This window comes from Pelecanus crispus, chromosome 2, assembly GCF_030463565.1.
Source record: "Pelecanus crispus isolate bPelCri1 chromosome 2, bPelCri1.pri, whole genome shotgun sequence".
Taxonomy (NCBI): Eukaryota; Metazoa; Chordata; class Aves; order Pelecaniformes; family Pelecanidae; genus Pelecanus; species Pelecanus crispus.
The window spans coordinates 56884448-56899256 of NC_134644.1; the positions used below are offsets into that span (position 1 = coordinate 56884448).

The following is a 14809-nucleotide window of genomic DNA, read 5'->3' on the forward strand; positions in this document are numbered from 1 at the left end:
CTCAAATATAAGGGGAACAGGAACTCCCAAATGCAATCAGCTGTTTAGAAAAGATCAGGCATGAAACCTGTTAGCTATTGAAGGAAAGCATAAATTAATAAACTTATGTATTATTTATTCCTCACAGCAGTGAGTGGATTTAACAACGCAATCTTTTGTCCTCATATTCTCCTGGGGTAAAGAATTACAATTGGTGGCAATAGAAATACACCCCCAGCCTTTCAGAGCTTTATTTCTAGTCTGACTCACTCATTTTTCAGGCTGAGGCAATTTTTTCTTTTTTACATCATTAACAGTTCAAATCATCCAAACAGTGTTCTCATTTTACAAGACTTCAGACCTTATAAATTCATAGAACAATAGATGGGAAAGACCTATCGGGTTAATTGTCTCATCTTCCTATACCATTATAGAATGGAATTCTGCAGCACATTTCTCAGTAGATTTTTTTGTCTTGTCTTAAATGGTCTTCCATTTATTTTGGATGACTACAGAATAATTCAATTGTATCATCTCAGGAGGGTTCTTTAATGATATTCGAGAACATTTTCTACTCTAAACCTTCTTATTTCTACTACCTTTTATTAATGGTACTACGTAAGATAAATCTTTTTCACTCAGGATGCTTTCACACTTAAACATTTTAACACGAGTCAAAACCTTTGTTACTCATCACACAATTGTGTAATTAAAAATATAAAAGCATAACAACAACAAATGAAAAACAGATGTGGCAGCTGTTTTGTCAGCTGGAAATGCAAAAAAAGAGTCTTCAAATCATCAGATATGCAATTTATGTCTACCTTTAGCTCATTTAGATCCCCAAGGATATGTGAAAGTCCTCTCCTATAATCCACCTGCAGTTCAGTGGTTCTGTATTTATGAATGCTACTCTGAATTGAAAAGGATTTTGTGGGCTGAGGTACTCTGAACTGAATGAACAAATACTATCATATTATAACCTCTTAAGTATTCCAATTAAGTTATACTGATCCTTCATATAACTGCTGAAAAGATATCAACTAATGGAGCCTGGCTTCCTGAAATCTGTCACTGGTCTCTGTGGCTTTTTAAGAATATTACAATTTTCTTTTATAGCTCCATGCATAAGCAGGAACTCCCCCTTTCTTACAATTACAATTCTCCATCCACAGAGTAGTTTGGAAATGAAATGCATGCTGCTATGCTGAACTGCAGAAATTACCCAGTAGGATTTTAAGTTAGGGTTCAGCTTGCAAATGCTTACATGATCATCTCTCCCTACCTATTTATTTGAAGAACCTGTAAACTAAACCAGATAATTAATGTCCTACCACCCAAGACAGGATCACCCTGTAGTCTGACCCTCCTCTCACACATATGCCAAGACATGAAGGTCTATATATCTGTGTGTGTGTTCATGTGTATATTAGCACGTGATATTAGCTATTGATCTTTAGGAAGCCCATGAGATCTAAACCTGGGCGATTAAACCATGTCTTAAACATTCTCAGTTATGTTGGTTTTCCTCTACTGTTAAACAGGAATATGAACAAGTTGGACAGTTACTGGCCAAGCCTGTTATTGCTTAAGAACAAGCATATAGAAACATGCATACCATCAAGAGGCACTGATTTCCACTTATTCTTACTTCAGCGGGTTTGCTAATTATAAACATTTCAGAGGTACAATACATCTGGACACCTGCTGTTCTTGTGCAGTTCTGAATCTCTTCCAGACTTGTAAATCTTTCCTCTTTATTGCCATTCAACCAAAAAGAAAGAAAAAAAAAAAGGCAGGCAAATGTAATACTCAGCCTAATCCAGTACATGCTCACAGTGGGTCCTTTCCAGATTTCCTGGCACAAACAGCACCCAGTCCCTGCCAGTTCAGCACTGACTCTGACCAAACTTGTCTACAGTAAAAGACAGAAAGACAGACACCACCAAAGGGATGGCAGAGGAGGGAGGGGAAATCATCGCTTTCAGCAATCCCACTCCAACCAAAGCTAAAACAATGGCAATTAAGACGGAAGGGTGGCACACGGTGGATCTCTGCAAGAATAAATGCAGAAGATCATCTGGGAGCTTGCCCTGCCCAAGGAGGAAAGAGTTTAGTGGCAAGACGTTTCATCTGGAACATGACAATTAGGCTGACTCCTGCAGTTCCCAGAGACTTCCTATGTGCCTGGGTGTAAGTCAATTAATCTTCAAACTTTCCACCTATCCAGCTAATGACAGGTATACTAAGGTATTAAGGCTTCAGCTGGACCAGTAAATTAAACTGCCCTGGCCTCTAGGACATGAGCATCCTAACTCCTGACCCGTGCCTGGGAATGGTTTGCAGTAGTTGGCACAAGCTAAAACCGTGCCATTCAGAGAGCCGTTCCAGCAGCTTACCAGGATAAAAATGTCACTCCAATGCCCAGAAATGTCCCAGGCACAGCTCAGTTTGCTGGCAGACACATGATCTGACTCAAGCAGACACACAGGGATTTCTGCTCTGGTGAAGGCACCACTGACAAACCTGTACCATGCTGTGTGTATGGACACTACATTTCAGCCTGTCCAGATCTGTCATTGCTTTGTTGTCAGTACAAGACCAGGGGAGACAGTGCATGTTTTAAAATAGAGAATGGCATTATTTAACCAAAAAAATCACTAAAGGTGTTCATAATTCAGCTCCATAAAAATCCTCCTATACTTTCTTATACCTGCCAACTAAAGCTAATTTATATGCAAATGCTTCACCAGTTTTTCAAACACAAGTATTTCCATAAAATATTCCTCTGCTTTAAAAAGGTGAAGTTTATCCCAGAGATGTGCAGCCTCAGTCACCCAGCGGTGCAGCACTGTACCCAAATTCTCACTGCAAGTCAGTGGCACAGCTGGGAACAGAACGTCCTAAACATTTTCTGTCTCTTCTTATAACTTACAAGCAGTTTTATGGCAGACCATTCCTGAAGTCCTGAAGGCACTGACGCAATTAAATCTACTGAGAATATTTTCCTATAACAAAATGGTGTCTCCATCCACATAACAGCAGGTGATTTTATTACAGTATTTAGAACAGGCAGAATTCTAGCATACCACATTTTGAACTCTAGGATACATTACTGGATACTACTAGGAACAAATCCACACTGTATTTGGCAGGAGATCTTCCTCCTTCTTGGTTGACATGTATTTATACAGTGGGTATACAAAAATAAATGTTATAGTACAAACCACTAACAACGAACTAAGCCAAACCCAGTTCTAAATACACATTAATTTCCCTGAAGTAAGAAGACTTATTAGTTTTTCCCAGTGGATGGAGGTAGCAACTGGATTTGGGAGGCAACAAAGAAGCTAATGGAAAGTCATCCTCAGGGTGGGAAATTTTAAAGTTCGGAATACGCACTCAAAAAGTAGAATCTTTCTTTCTCCCACCCAATCTTGACCTATCAGAGATTTTCTGTTTGAGCAAAACTGAGCTGGCTAGCCACTTAGAACTTGGAAAGCTGTAATCTTCTCCATAGAACCAGTCTCCACCCAACGATTGTACAAGTTGCCGAGGCTTCTATCAATAGACACATACACATAACCCTTAAGTATTTGCTTTTGCTACCACAAATAATTACACCAAGTTACAGCAACCATAGTTTCTGGTAAGCATATACAAGAACCAAGAAAATAATTAAGTCCATGAGAAATCAACTGTTACTGTATCCTGGGCCAAATAGTCCCTCAGGCCAGTTTAATTACATTATTACTTCATTTTGAAGTATCAGAGCCTCTTTGCTTACAAAAAAATGGCCAATACATGAAGTCCCACAGTTGCATGCTTTTTCCTTAGGAAATTTCAGTTAAGATCCTTTTCTTTAAATCAATCAGACATTCACATTATTTATCATATTTTGATTGTTTCAAGCACAATTCATCTAGGGATATAAGCAGGCTCCTTCACTGAACAGTCTAGGTTTGGTTTGGTTTTGTTTTTAAATATAAGCATTTTGCACTGCCTTACAGTAAAAGTTGCATTCTTTTAAAACAAAGGTGACCAAAAAATAAAAGCATTTTGAATTATATCCCACATCCATACACTCCTTTACTAGTATAGCTCTGCTTTGGTCTAAGTGATTAGTATAAGACCAGACTGTTCTCTCACATGCAATGTAATACTGATTTAAAGGATGAATATCCAACAAAATCCTGTTCTGTGATTATGTCATTAGGGAGATGTCAATTCTGGTGGTCGGTTTCCATGAACACTGTTTCCAAGCTGACTCCTTAATGCATTAGAGCAAAGCACCATGAAGAACTTCATATGCCCAATATAATCTTCAATTCTCATGTCAAGAGGCCACTTGATGGCTTTCGTATCTCATTGTTTGTGAGCCATAGGGCTGTACACTCTTCTTGGGAAGTCACGCATGCATGCATGGAACATCTGGTTCATGAAAAACAAACTGAAATCCCAGTGAAACTGATCACTTCAGCTTTAATAAAATCATATTTAGGTGACTATAAAGCCCCCATGTTTGCAAGATATGTGGCTTTTCAAGTGGGTCTAGCAGACCTACAGTAGGATCCTGAAAGACAGAAGTCTCCCCCTTTCCTGCCCAGTCACAGCACCCTCCCATTTCTTCAGCTATTCAACTACTTCCTGCTTCTTGTCCTGCGTTCATTCACAAAAACCAGCCACCCAGGCTTTTTAGCAAAGTGTCAACCTCTTAACAGTATCTTAATGGTGCCCCGAAGCAACAGATGCAACATTTGCGATTTCAAAATGCCCCTTCTTACTGGATCAACAGGGTCTAGGGCTTTTGAAAACCACACACAACTAGCTACATTTAAAGACTTCAATACTAGCACTAACACTAAGCTTGTCCACCTTCCGTCACCCGTGCTGTATCTTCTGAAAACAGAGCCTGCTAAATCTGTCTTGAACTGGACTTCGAAATCATAAGGTCCTTCCAGAATCATTAGATTCTTTGAAGATGTAAATCCTTTATTATATAAACCTTTGTTCCTACTACCCGTTTTGGCCTCTAAAAACAATTTCTACTTGCAAGATGACAAGAACCCTGAAAGAGAACACTATGCCCTGATTTTCCCATGAAATCGGCCTTTGAGGACCCTGCCACCATGCCTCGAGGCTACTCTGTCAGGGCTTTGTTGCCATGACTGCCACACTAACTCTGAAGCTCTGCCTGCTTCCTTAGCTGAAAGCACACTTGTAGGCACACCCAATGTCAAAACCCTTTTCTTACTATGCTAAGTGAAAAACATCTGGAAAGCAAATGGAAAGGGATTGTTAAACTAGCTCCCTCTCATCCAAATTACACAAGAAAACAAGTCAGGGAAATTCCCAACATATTTTTGTTTCTTCTCTATAATCTCAGCATTTAGGTATTTTAATATTGATCCAAGACTATACCTGCAGGGCATGATGTGACCTTTTGAGTTTAAAGCCAGTGGAAAAGCATCCAAGCAGTTTTGTTCATGTAACACTTCGGTTGTCAGCACATTGCTCAAGTTCCAAAGTTCTCCACAAATTCCCATCATAATGTTTGCAACAATACAACATTCAGATACCTAACAGCCACACAATCCCTCTTCATAAAAGTAAATAATTCTTAGATCATAGAATCGTTTAGGTTGTAAAAGACCTTTAAGATGCATCCTTCATTCATACATTTATAAAAATAAAGCATACTTGAGGAAATAGTCATTTCTTTAAGTACAAGGATTTATAGCCAAATATATTTCAAAACACTTGGGTTAGGAAATCTCTTTAAGCATTTTAGTTACTTTTTTGAGTAGCATTCAGGGACCTGCAATTTCAGCACAATAACATAACCTTATGAGCAGCATCAGAAAGTCATGTTATAGATGATGATGATGCAAACATCACTTAATAGGTATGAGCTTCCTGGGGTTAAAAAACAGATCTAACAATGCACTGCTAAAAGTCTCAGACTCCAGACAGACTTTTCACAGGGGGTTTTTTGGTGGGTTTTTTTTTTTTTTGTTGGGTGGGGGTTTTTTGGTGGTTTTTTTTAAAGTTTCCTATTCACAAGCAATGCCAGCTCATAACTCCGTAAACATGCTTTCGAAAATAAACTTGCCTGGATGCAACCCTGAGCAACTTGATCTAACTTTTAAGTTGGTTCTGCTTTGAGCAAGGAACTGGATCTCCAAAGTTCCCTTCCAGCCTAAATTATCCTGGAGTTCTGACACACAGGAAGTTTTCTGCACTGCAGTGGAGCAAAATAGGATCCTAACAAGTACATGGTTGCACCTCCACTCTACTTCCTCTTAGCACAGCATGTCCTGCAGTAACAGCAGGAGTGGGTTTCCCTTGCCACGTGAATGGACATGAGGATCCCTAAAGAAAAGAGCGCAGTTGGGCCAGGCAAATTTTTCTTTACTCTGTCCACCATTCTCCCCTCACACAGAGAGGTAAGTTCCCATGACCCCTCCTGGAGCCAGCCCTGTCCCTCCAGCACTAACGAAGGCTTAACCTGGAAAGAAGGCCAGGGCCAAGTCTTTCACAAGAACCTCCTACAGAAAGGGAAGAACCAGAAGGAGCAGGACCTTTCTCGTCCTCTCCCTTATTCAGTCTCCTTCTTCCCAGCACAGACATCCTGAAACAAGGAAGTGACCAAGTGACCTCACCTTGCTCCGCCCAACCTTGTCAGCACAAGTCTTTACTAAGTCATGGAGAAGCACTGATGTCAGCAACAGTGGGAATTGTACAAAAAGGCTACTGTGTGCAAATGACCCAGAGCTTGGCAATCCCCTTTTACATCCACTTCTGCTGTCAGTTCAGCCATAGACCTTCAAGGGAAATAACATAGTCCAAACCTGACCTGATTCCTTTGCGCTATCTTTTGTCCTTTCTTCCAGCGGAGAATGGGCTTGAGAGCAGGTAGTTCCTTGTCCTCTTTTCCTCTTTCTATCACATGTTCCCCAAGGCTGTATGCAGCTTCAAATACAATTGGGGATATGACGTCTTTGACTCTTTTCTGTAAAAGAAAAGAAACAGATATTTCACCTATACATATAGGCAAGCAGAGTTTTATATACAACAATTACACATACAATTAAAGCAGATTTTTATATTCAACACTGCAGACAGGAAGCAGGCTTCTCTACTTCCTTTATTCTTCTCCATGCCAAACAGGAATAAGCACATTACACCAAAACAAGTCAGAAGATTTAGAAAAAAAAGAAAAAGTCAACAAAAAAAATTAGTTATTCTTTTGGGACCTACTCTTGGTTCCACAGAAGCAGTGGCATATTTGGCACACTTCTAAATCAAGTGGTTTTCAATAAAACCAAGACATTTTCTTAAAAAATAAATTCAGAAGTGTTTCCATTAGTCCTGCACAATGTGGAAGCAAAGAGCAAGTCTTCTTTATCTTTCGAGTTTCTAAATCCTAGACTTCAACTGAGGTCACCTTCAGTGTGCTCCACTCATTAAAAGAAAACTCCATCTTGCCTTGTTGTTTTGCAGTATCAATGAAATTAATGGATGGGTAAAGATACCAATGTGGCTATAAACCAAGATTAGAGACATGTAGGGGTAAGAAAAGCCATCTTCCAGCACAGTTCTGAAAGCAAAACTCACAGCTCCCCCCACCCTCAGCACAGTAACACTTCCAGTATATAAAGGAAGAAAGTTTTTCAGTTTCTTTATTTGCTATGTTCTAGGCTTCATACCGGATGTATTAAATGGTGCCACATTATTCGTCTGATGGGACGAAAGGATTGCCTTTTCTTGTTGTTGGACCCCAAGCCACAAAACTCATACCATTTGTCACAACATGCGAGACCTAAATCCAGTTTGCTGTGCAAGGACAAAACGCTCATTGTGCTCTGTTCAGTCCTGACTTCCAAAATGCAATTTACCAGAAAACGGAAGTGGCAAATGCTCTACCTTTTCATAGGGAAACATTTCTCTTAAATTTTAGCTACTTAGCGCGAATTCAGTGCAGATGAAATTGAGACAATAAATAAATACCATAAGTAAGCACTACAAATCTTCAAATGGGCCAACTCTCAACTTCACCTTGCATCAGTTAGCGGGCTTCTCTGAACACACCCTGCCAACCACAAGAAGTAATTGAGATGCAATGCAATTTAAATTGCATCTTCCAGATGTGGGAAACCTGGGGACTAACTGGCTTTCTGACCACCATGTCTGATCTGCTTCAAGGCAACCATTTGCTCTCTCCAGTACACTGACTGGCCACAGATCTCTGAGGCCAGATGAAGATCAGTGGCTAACCAAATTCCCAAATCATCAGTTAGCTGGGAGAATAACAGCAGAGACCAGGTTGGATGACATTTAACCTCCTGAACCTTGAAGCCTCCAGCCTGCCCCTGAATTCCCTCCCCTGTTACCCACATCTGACAGCATCTCATGTCCCGCAGCAACCCAGAGCACCTGAAGTTTAGACCATGCACTGCTTGGAACAGTTCGTGCTTTCTTGGTAATGGACACCATTTGACAGCGAACATAGCAGCAGTGGTGACAGCAGCTCTGTAACCTCTTCTCCATCCCATAAAAAGGACAACGCATGCTCTGGGGCACTGCTAATCCCCTCAGCAAAAAAGGCACCGATGCCTTCAGCCCCTTCCACCATCCCACCCTTGGGGCAGGAGCTGTACCGTACTGAGATTACTAAATAACAATGCTACAACTCACAGAAGCTACTAACTTTGCTCTCACAGAAAACCGTGTGTATTAACTTACGTGAGGATTCTATCAGCATACAAGAAGACTACATATACAGAGAAACAAGACTATAAAAGAGCATACCATGCAGCAAGAAACACAATAAATCATCAGCCAAATCGCCACCTAATCCAACTGTATGCAACCAACTGTGTAAACATAGAACAATTAAAAATATAGGGAGTGGGTTAAATTAAAATCCACCTATAGTTTTTCTAGCTCTATTACTGCAGTATGGCAAGAATAAGTGCTTAGTGACTTCTAAGGGTTTTAATATGATTTTGCAGGGTTCAGTCCAATGCCCTTTGAAGTCAAAAGACAAGTTTCCCATTGACTTCAATGAATGTTGGAGTGTGCCCATATTGTTCACTGGTGTCTCTTTCTGCTTCATTTTAGTGGTGAAATTGTGACTTCCAGCAGCTAGATTAATTACATGTGTGGATATTCCCTCACCACAGCCCTGGGGAAATATATTTCACATACCCACTTGTCTTTAATTAAGGATGAAAGTATGAATGCTATCCAGTTATTAATTTTGCCACATGTTCAGTCCCTTCTGCTCACGATCCTACAAACACAAAGGCGACAGTCTGTGGATTTGTCCTCAGTAAGACAGAGACAAGACAGTTCTGCCTCGCAGGTACACCACAGACTGTCTGGGACGTGAGCACATAAAGAGAATAATGAATATTTGCCCAAACACAATCTGGAGAAGTACTATTTTAGGTTGGAAATACACCCAGTTTCTTTCTTTTTCACTCTACCCAAACGTACCGCTTCCAGTGGTTGAATCATATGGTGATGACACAGCTCACAGATTGCTTTTAAGTATTCTGATTTCTAAAAGGAAGTCAAAAGATGCAGTGACAATCAGATTTGAGATGGGCTGAAAAATCCTTCAAGTCAAGGAAACTGCATGTGTTGCTCTTCATATCAGTTACATGGCCCTAATGAAGTGGATTTGCCAAAGGAAATAATTTCCACAAGCAGCTTTTACATGTATTCACTGTTTTTCACCATGACGCTGCTATGCTGAGGGAGTGTTGAAGGTTAAAGACACTTCTGCATCATGAAAAAGCATGCCTGGCAAATCATATTACATGGACAGCACAGCTTCATTAATGGAAAAAAATGCCTGGAGGACATTAAAACAAGTGTAATATCCAATGAGTTCACATTATCAACAGAAACAACTGCATAACAAGGGTGCAGTGAGTAATAGCAATAAATACCCAGTCTGTACAGACTGGTTGTCACTGAACTGCTGCAAGTTTTCACTGTGCCTGAATTAGACTGGAGACCTGAAGCTGGGTTTCCCACAAGCCAACAGCTATCCTATGTAGTTCTCTTGTTCTTACAAGCAGTTTCACTAGAGTGGTGGGGTTTTTCCCTTCTCTCTCTTTCGGACCAGATTTCACTCTGGACATAAGAAACTGTTGCAATAAGGCTTTTGCAGAAATCAATACACTTCAGTCCCAGTAAGTTACCCTTCTGCCAGTATCCCTTCCTGCAATGGAAACAGCCCTAGCCAGCTGCATCCTTTTGTCAGGATCTTTTACCTTTTCCTGTGAGGCACGTTGCATGACATCACTCTGAGTTGAAGAAAAAGGTGTTTTGGTATGAACAAGCTGGGTTTTTATCAAGGGTATTACAGGATGATCCCTCACTAGTATCTAGCAAAGAACTCAAGTCTAAAAAGAGCACACTTTTAAGAGCATCTAAGAAAGCAACAAGGTGCTTAGTTTCAAAAGACATCATGGTCCTGAAAGCTCACCCTAACAAGGAGCAGGCATCTCCTCTCCCAGAACAATCACCTCAAAGAAATACACATTTTTTAAATGCTGTGGTAGAAGGTAGGCATGGCCATGTATTTCTTCCTTTTTGTTTTCTGGCTTAGCAGGGGAGAAGAAAGCAAGCAAGCAAAGCCTCTGCCAGTTTTATGACTGCATTTCTGTTTGGCTTTAGCACCAAAAAGTCCTAAAAATCCGAAAAGTAATCAGAGCAATGATCAAACATTGGAGCTGTGATTCTAAACATGATTTCCAATTCCATCTCAAAGATGGAGTGTGATGACTGTAAGAAATCATTTTCTGTGCTTTTCATAGGCACAGCCTAAGGCACATCGTGACAACACAAACACAGGCACAGATTCAACATCCTAAAGGCACACTGCCTTGGCGGGCAGCCACTGCCTTCCCAACCTTAACTCGGTGCTACCAAGAGCCCCCACACATCAGGAACTTGGGCAAAGTTGGATGGAACAAGACAGGGGTTTAGTCAAGGGACAGGATTTACTCTGCTCATGGTGCGAGTGGTTGCCAGAGAGGACTGGGTATCATCTCAGCTTTCTTTCAGCTCAGCGCCACAGTACAGTCAGGGGACTGTACATGAGTCCAATAAATCATCACATCTAATCCCCTTTCTTCTACAAGGTGAAAGTCTCCAGCAGGGGCTCTTAAGAATGCCAAATTCCATTTTTAATTATGGCCAATGGGCTGAGAAAGAAATTGAGATGTAAATAATCCCCACAATCTACAGCAAGTGTCCTGCAGGAATAAAGGATGAAACATGGTCCTTTAAAGCAATGAATATGAAGTCATTTTCAACAGCATTGAGTGAGGAAATACATGTAACCATCAGGGTGACTTCTACAGTTGCCCCTTGCTTTCATCCTTGTTCATGTCTTTCTGGAGTTTCTCTCCTCTTCCTCTGTGAGAAAGTTCTCTGATCTGTCAGGCCTTTTTTCTACTCCCTCTGACTTTATCCTGAGGACATCAACCCATGCATAAATTCCAGAGCTTCTACTGAATTCAGCACAGCTTTTCAGTACTTCTGAGAATCAAGCTGTGTAGTTTGATGACTAAGAATGAATTTAAGAACCTGGCTTCTAAAACACTCAACTTGAAACTTTTAGTCTAAACATATTTATTTCAAGTTTTAAACAAGCACTAATAATAGATGATAGGAATTTTTACAGCCTTAAAAGACACAAAATAAATTTGACAATCCCGATTTAATAGATAACATATTTATGTTCTAAAATGTATAAAAGCCATCATGCTAATGCTAATCCAGCATAACACTTTAATCAGCTCACAGGTCACTACCACCTAAGTCCTCAACTCAGTGCCAAGAGATAAATAACTCCCTATTCAGTGATATCAAAAATTACTCAAATGTCCACCAGCCTTCTGAGCCAAAGGCTGCTACTTCCACAATATATCAAATGAAGTATCAGCTGTAGGTCTTAATAAACACACATTATGGCTTATGAATCAATAAGATGCCAGTGCTTGACTTTAAAATGAATTACCTTCCCCTATTATCTTAACTCCCTCTAAACTGTGAGTCATTCAGGACACAAGGCTAAGTGCCATGCAATTCAATGAAAATATCAATTACACAAATTGGCTTTAAACTTTTTTTCCATTATTTCAGATGAATGAATGTGTACATGTCATTCTCATACCTGAAAATGTGTAAGGAGCAACTTAACTTCCTTGCCCTGTTCTTTGCAACACTTACTGAGTCCAAGTTTAGGTCCCTTGATATCAATTCCCAGTGCAAGTTAATACTTTCAACCTTCTGCTAATCCTGTGCAAAAGAATAACCACCTCTGTCTTCAAGAGAGCCTTCCTCTGTCCTGCATTTACTTTGATAAAGATATTCTAGGACTTGTAATAATTTCTTTCAGATTGATGCAATTTTAGCATTGGTATTTCCCCTCTGCAAAGGCAGACAAAACATGGTCATGCCAAAGATCTAGTTTCCATTCTGCACACAAGCTGTTTTTATAATGTATACATATATGTGTATATATATTTTTTATTTTTATTTTTTTTTAAAAGAGGTTACTGTAGTCAAAGGGGAAAAAAAAACCAACTGCAAACTCTTTTCCAGAGAAGAGGCAGAACTAGAAGTTTACTTGGTTGGTTAAAGCTCATTTACAACATTATTGGTGCATTTTTTGTCAAATTAATAGCATATGAACACAATCAGAGGCCTGATGTTTCAATAATACATGCTTCTGTTTTCTTTTAAGATCTTGTGACAGCTACAATTCAACAAGTAGGCGAATAGTCTTTGTTGCTAAACTTCAAACATTACAAGGCTTCTGAAGAATCCCAAAGTTTAGAGCAGGGAGAAAAAAGAGCAAAGGACTTAAAGGGTGTCACACCCTCAAGTGTTATTTAGGGTTAGCGTTTGAAAGAATGGGAGTGTTTCCTTTGTCCTCTTCCTAAATGCCTTACTCCAGCACACAACTGTTTTCATCAGGTCAGCAATGCCTCTTTGCAAACACAGATAACTGGAAAGACATTGCGGGAGAGAAAAAAAGCAAATCCTGGGGGAATCTGGTGTTAAATAAACACCAGGCGCCCAGGAGCCTGCGTGCATTGAGAGGACACCCTGACAGCGAGGGAAGAGCCGTGAGTCCAAACCCCAGCTGGGTACAGTTGCGCTCTGAGTTTAAATTAGTGCTCAGCATCCCTGTACATGTGGCTTCCCGCTATCAGCTGGGGAGTGATAAAGGTATTACTGGTGTCGGCATGGGAGAGATTGCGATCAACAGAGTAAATATTCCATGTCAAAGGTTACAAAGGCTTAGCAATAATATATTACTGATGATCCTTTCATGGTAATCAGTAAGAAAAGTCACTGCATGCCACCCAAATATGATACTATGTATTAGTGAGCTCAGACCTTGATTTTCCAGCTCAGTACTAAAGCGCATTATGACAATATAGTTTTGCATTCTATCTATATGTTTGAACGTTGGGTCTTTTATTGGGCCTAATGTTTTCAGTTATGTTTTTATCACCCATTCCCTTTCTTTTATAGTTCACTTTCAGTCTTTCACTGGGGTTTTTTAAATGAAAAATAAGGAAAATTCCTCAACTGTCTAAAATCATGTTACTCCCCTCTGAAGAAAACAGCCCTGCTGGGCTCAGATGCCCAGCTTTTTCCTTGTAGCAGGCCAGACACAACCAATCTCTCTAACATATGACTGGATACCTGCAATACCAACAGTACAGAAATACAAACATTTAGAAAGTCAGGGAGCTGATGGGTATTTGTGAAATGAAGACCTGAACTTAGGTGAGCAAAGAGAACCCAAGAAGGAGGAACAGGGGTAAGAATTCAAACATGTATTTATTTTACTCTCTTTCTGAAAAGATGATCTATTTCAGCAGGGAATTATACACAGAATAGAGACAATAATTAAATCCAGGCTCTTCCTGTACATATGTAACCCTATCATATGCTTGTCTTTTCCGCTGGAGTTACCACATTTCATATTCTGCTGATACAAGATTTTATCAAAAGCAAGCTTTAAAGAGATTTCCTTTAACAGTGTCTTAAAACGCATTGGGTCCAGAATACGAGTTAATTCAACTATCTGTTTCCCTTTATACAGCATTTCCCTCCCACTCTGATGCAGAAGCTGAACACAGAGGTCTCTGTGTATCAAGCTGTTAGAGGAGAAGGAGTTCAAGACCCTTGGCTCCTGGTCATCATATATGATAACAGGTCTGCTAAAAGTTTGACATGTCCATGGACCTGGGGGAGTTGCTTGGTCAAAACATCACGGTTAACTTTAGCATTCACATACTGTATTTGCTTGCTCACTCTCTCGCTTTCTTCATGTATACATCCAGCTAGGGATAAAAACAGCTGTGCGTATGCGTCATCCAACAAACTTCCAGTGCAAAATCTCACACACAAGCTGTCCTCAGAGCCAAAGACTGGGGTTGAGGACTGACCCTCCCAGCCTCTTCCCAAAACCACAGCCCACAGGGCTGGTCAGGAGCCCTTCTTGCTGGTCCTATACCCCTTTTGCTGTGTGTGGCAGCTCAGACAGGAGGTGCGGTGCAGCCCCACAGCTGATGGCTGCTTGTCATGGGATGCTCCAAGGCACTGTGCTCCTCAGTCTTTGCCTGAGCTCAGCCTGCTTCTACGCAGCTGTGAGTAAACCCCTGAGCTGCTCTGTAAGAGAGAGGAGCCATCCCTCCCCTCATTCCCTTGCTCTCCAGATGGATTTTCTTCCTCCTTTTGAAAAAAAAAAAAAAAAATGGCAGAAGCACCTTTCCCAGCACATCCTAAG

At 40.4% G+C, this 14809-nt stretch overlaps 1 protein-coding gene across 1 annotated transcript in view; it reads right to left on the reverse strand.

Moving 5' to 3' along the window:
• Positions 1-14809, reverse strand: part of ITGA9 (integrin subunit alpha 9) — a 227411-nt gene that overhangs the window by 102196 nt on the left and 110406 nt on the right. Inside the window, exon 16 of the mRNA XM_075705767.1 lies at positions 6836-6991. Coding sequence (XP_075561882.1) covers positions 6836-6991 — 156 coding nt within the window. The remainder of the gene's footprint in view (positions 1-6835; positions 6992-14809) is intronic.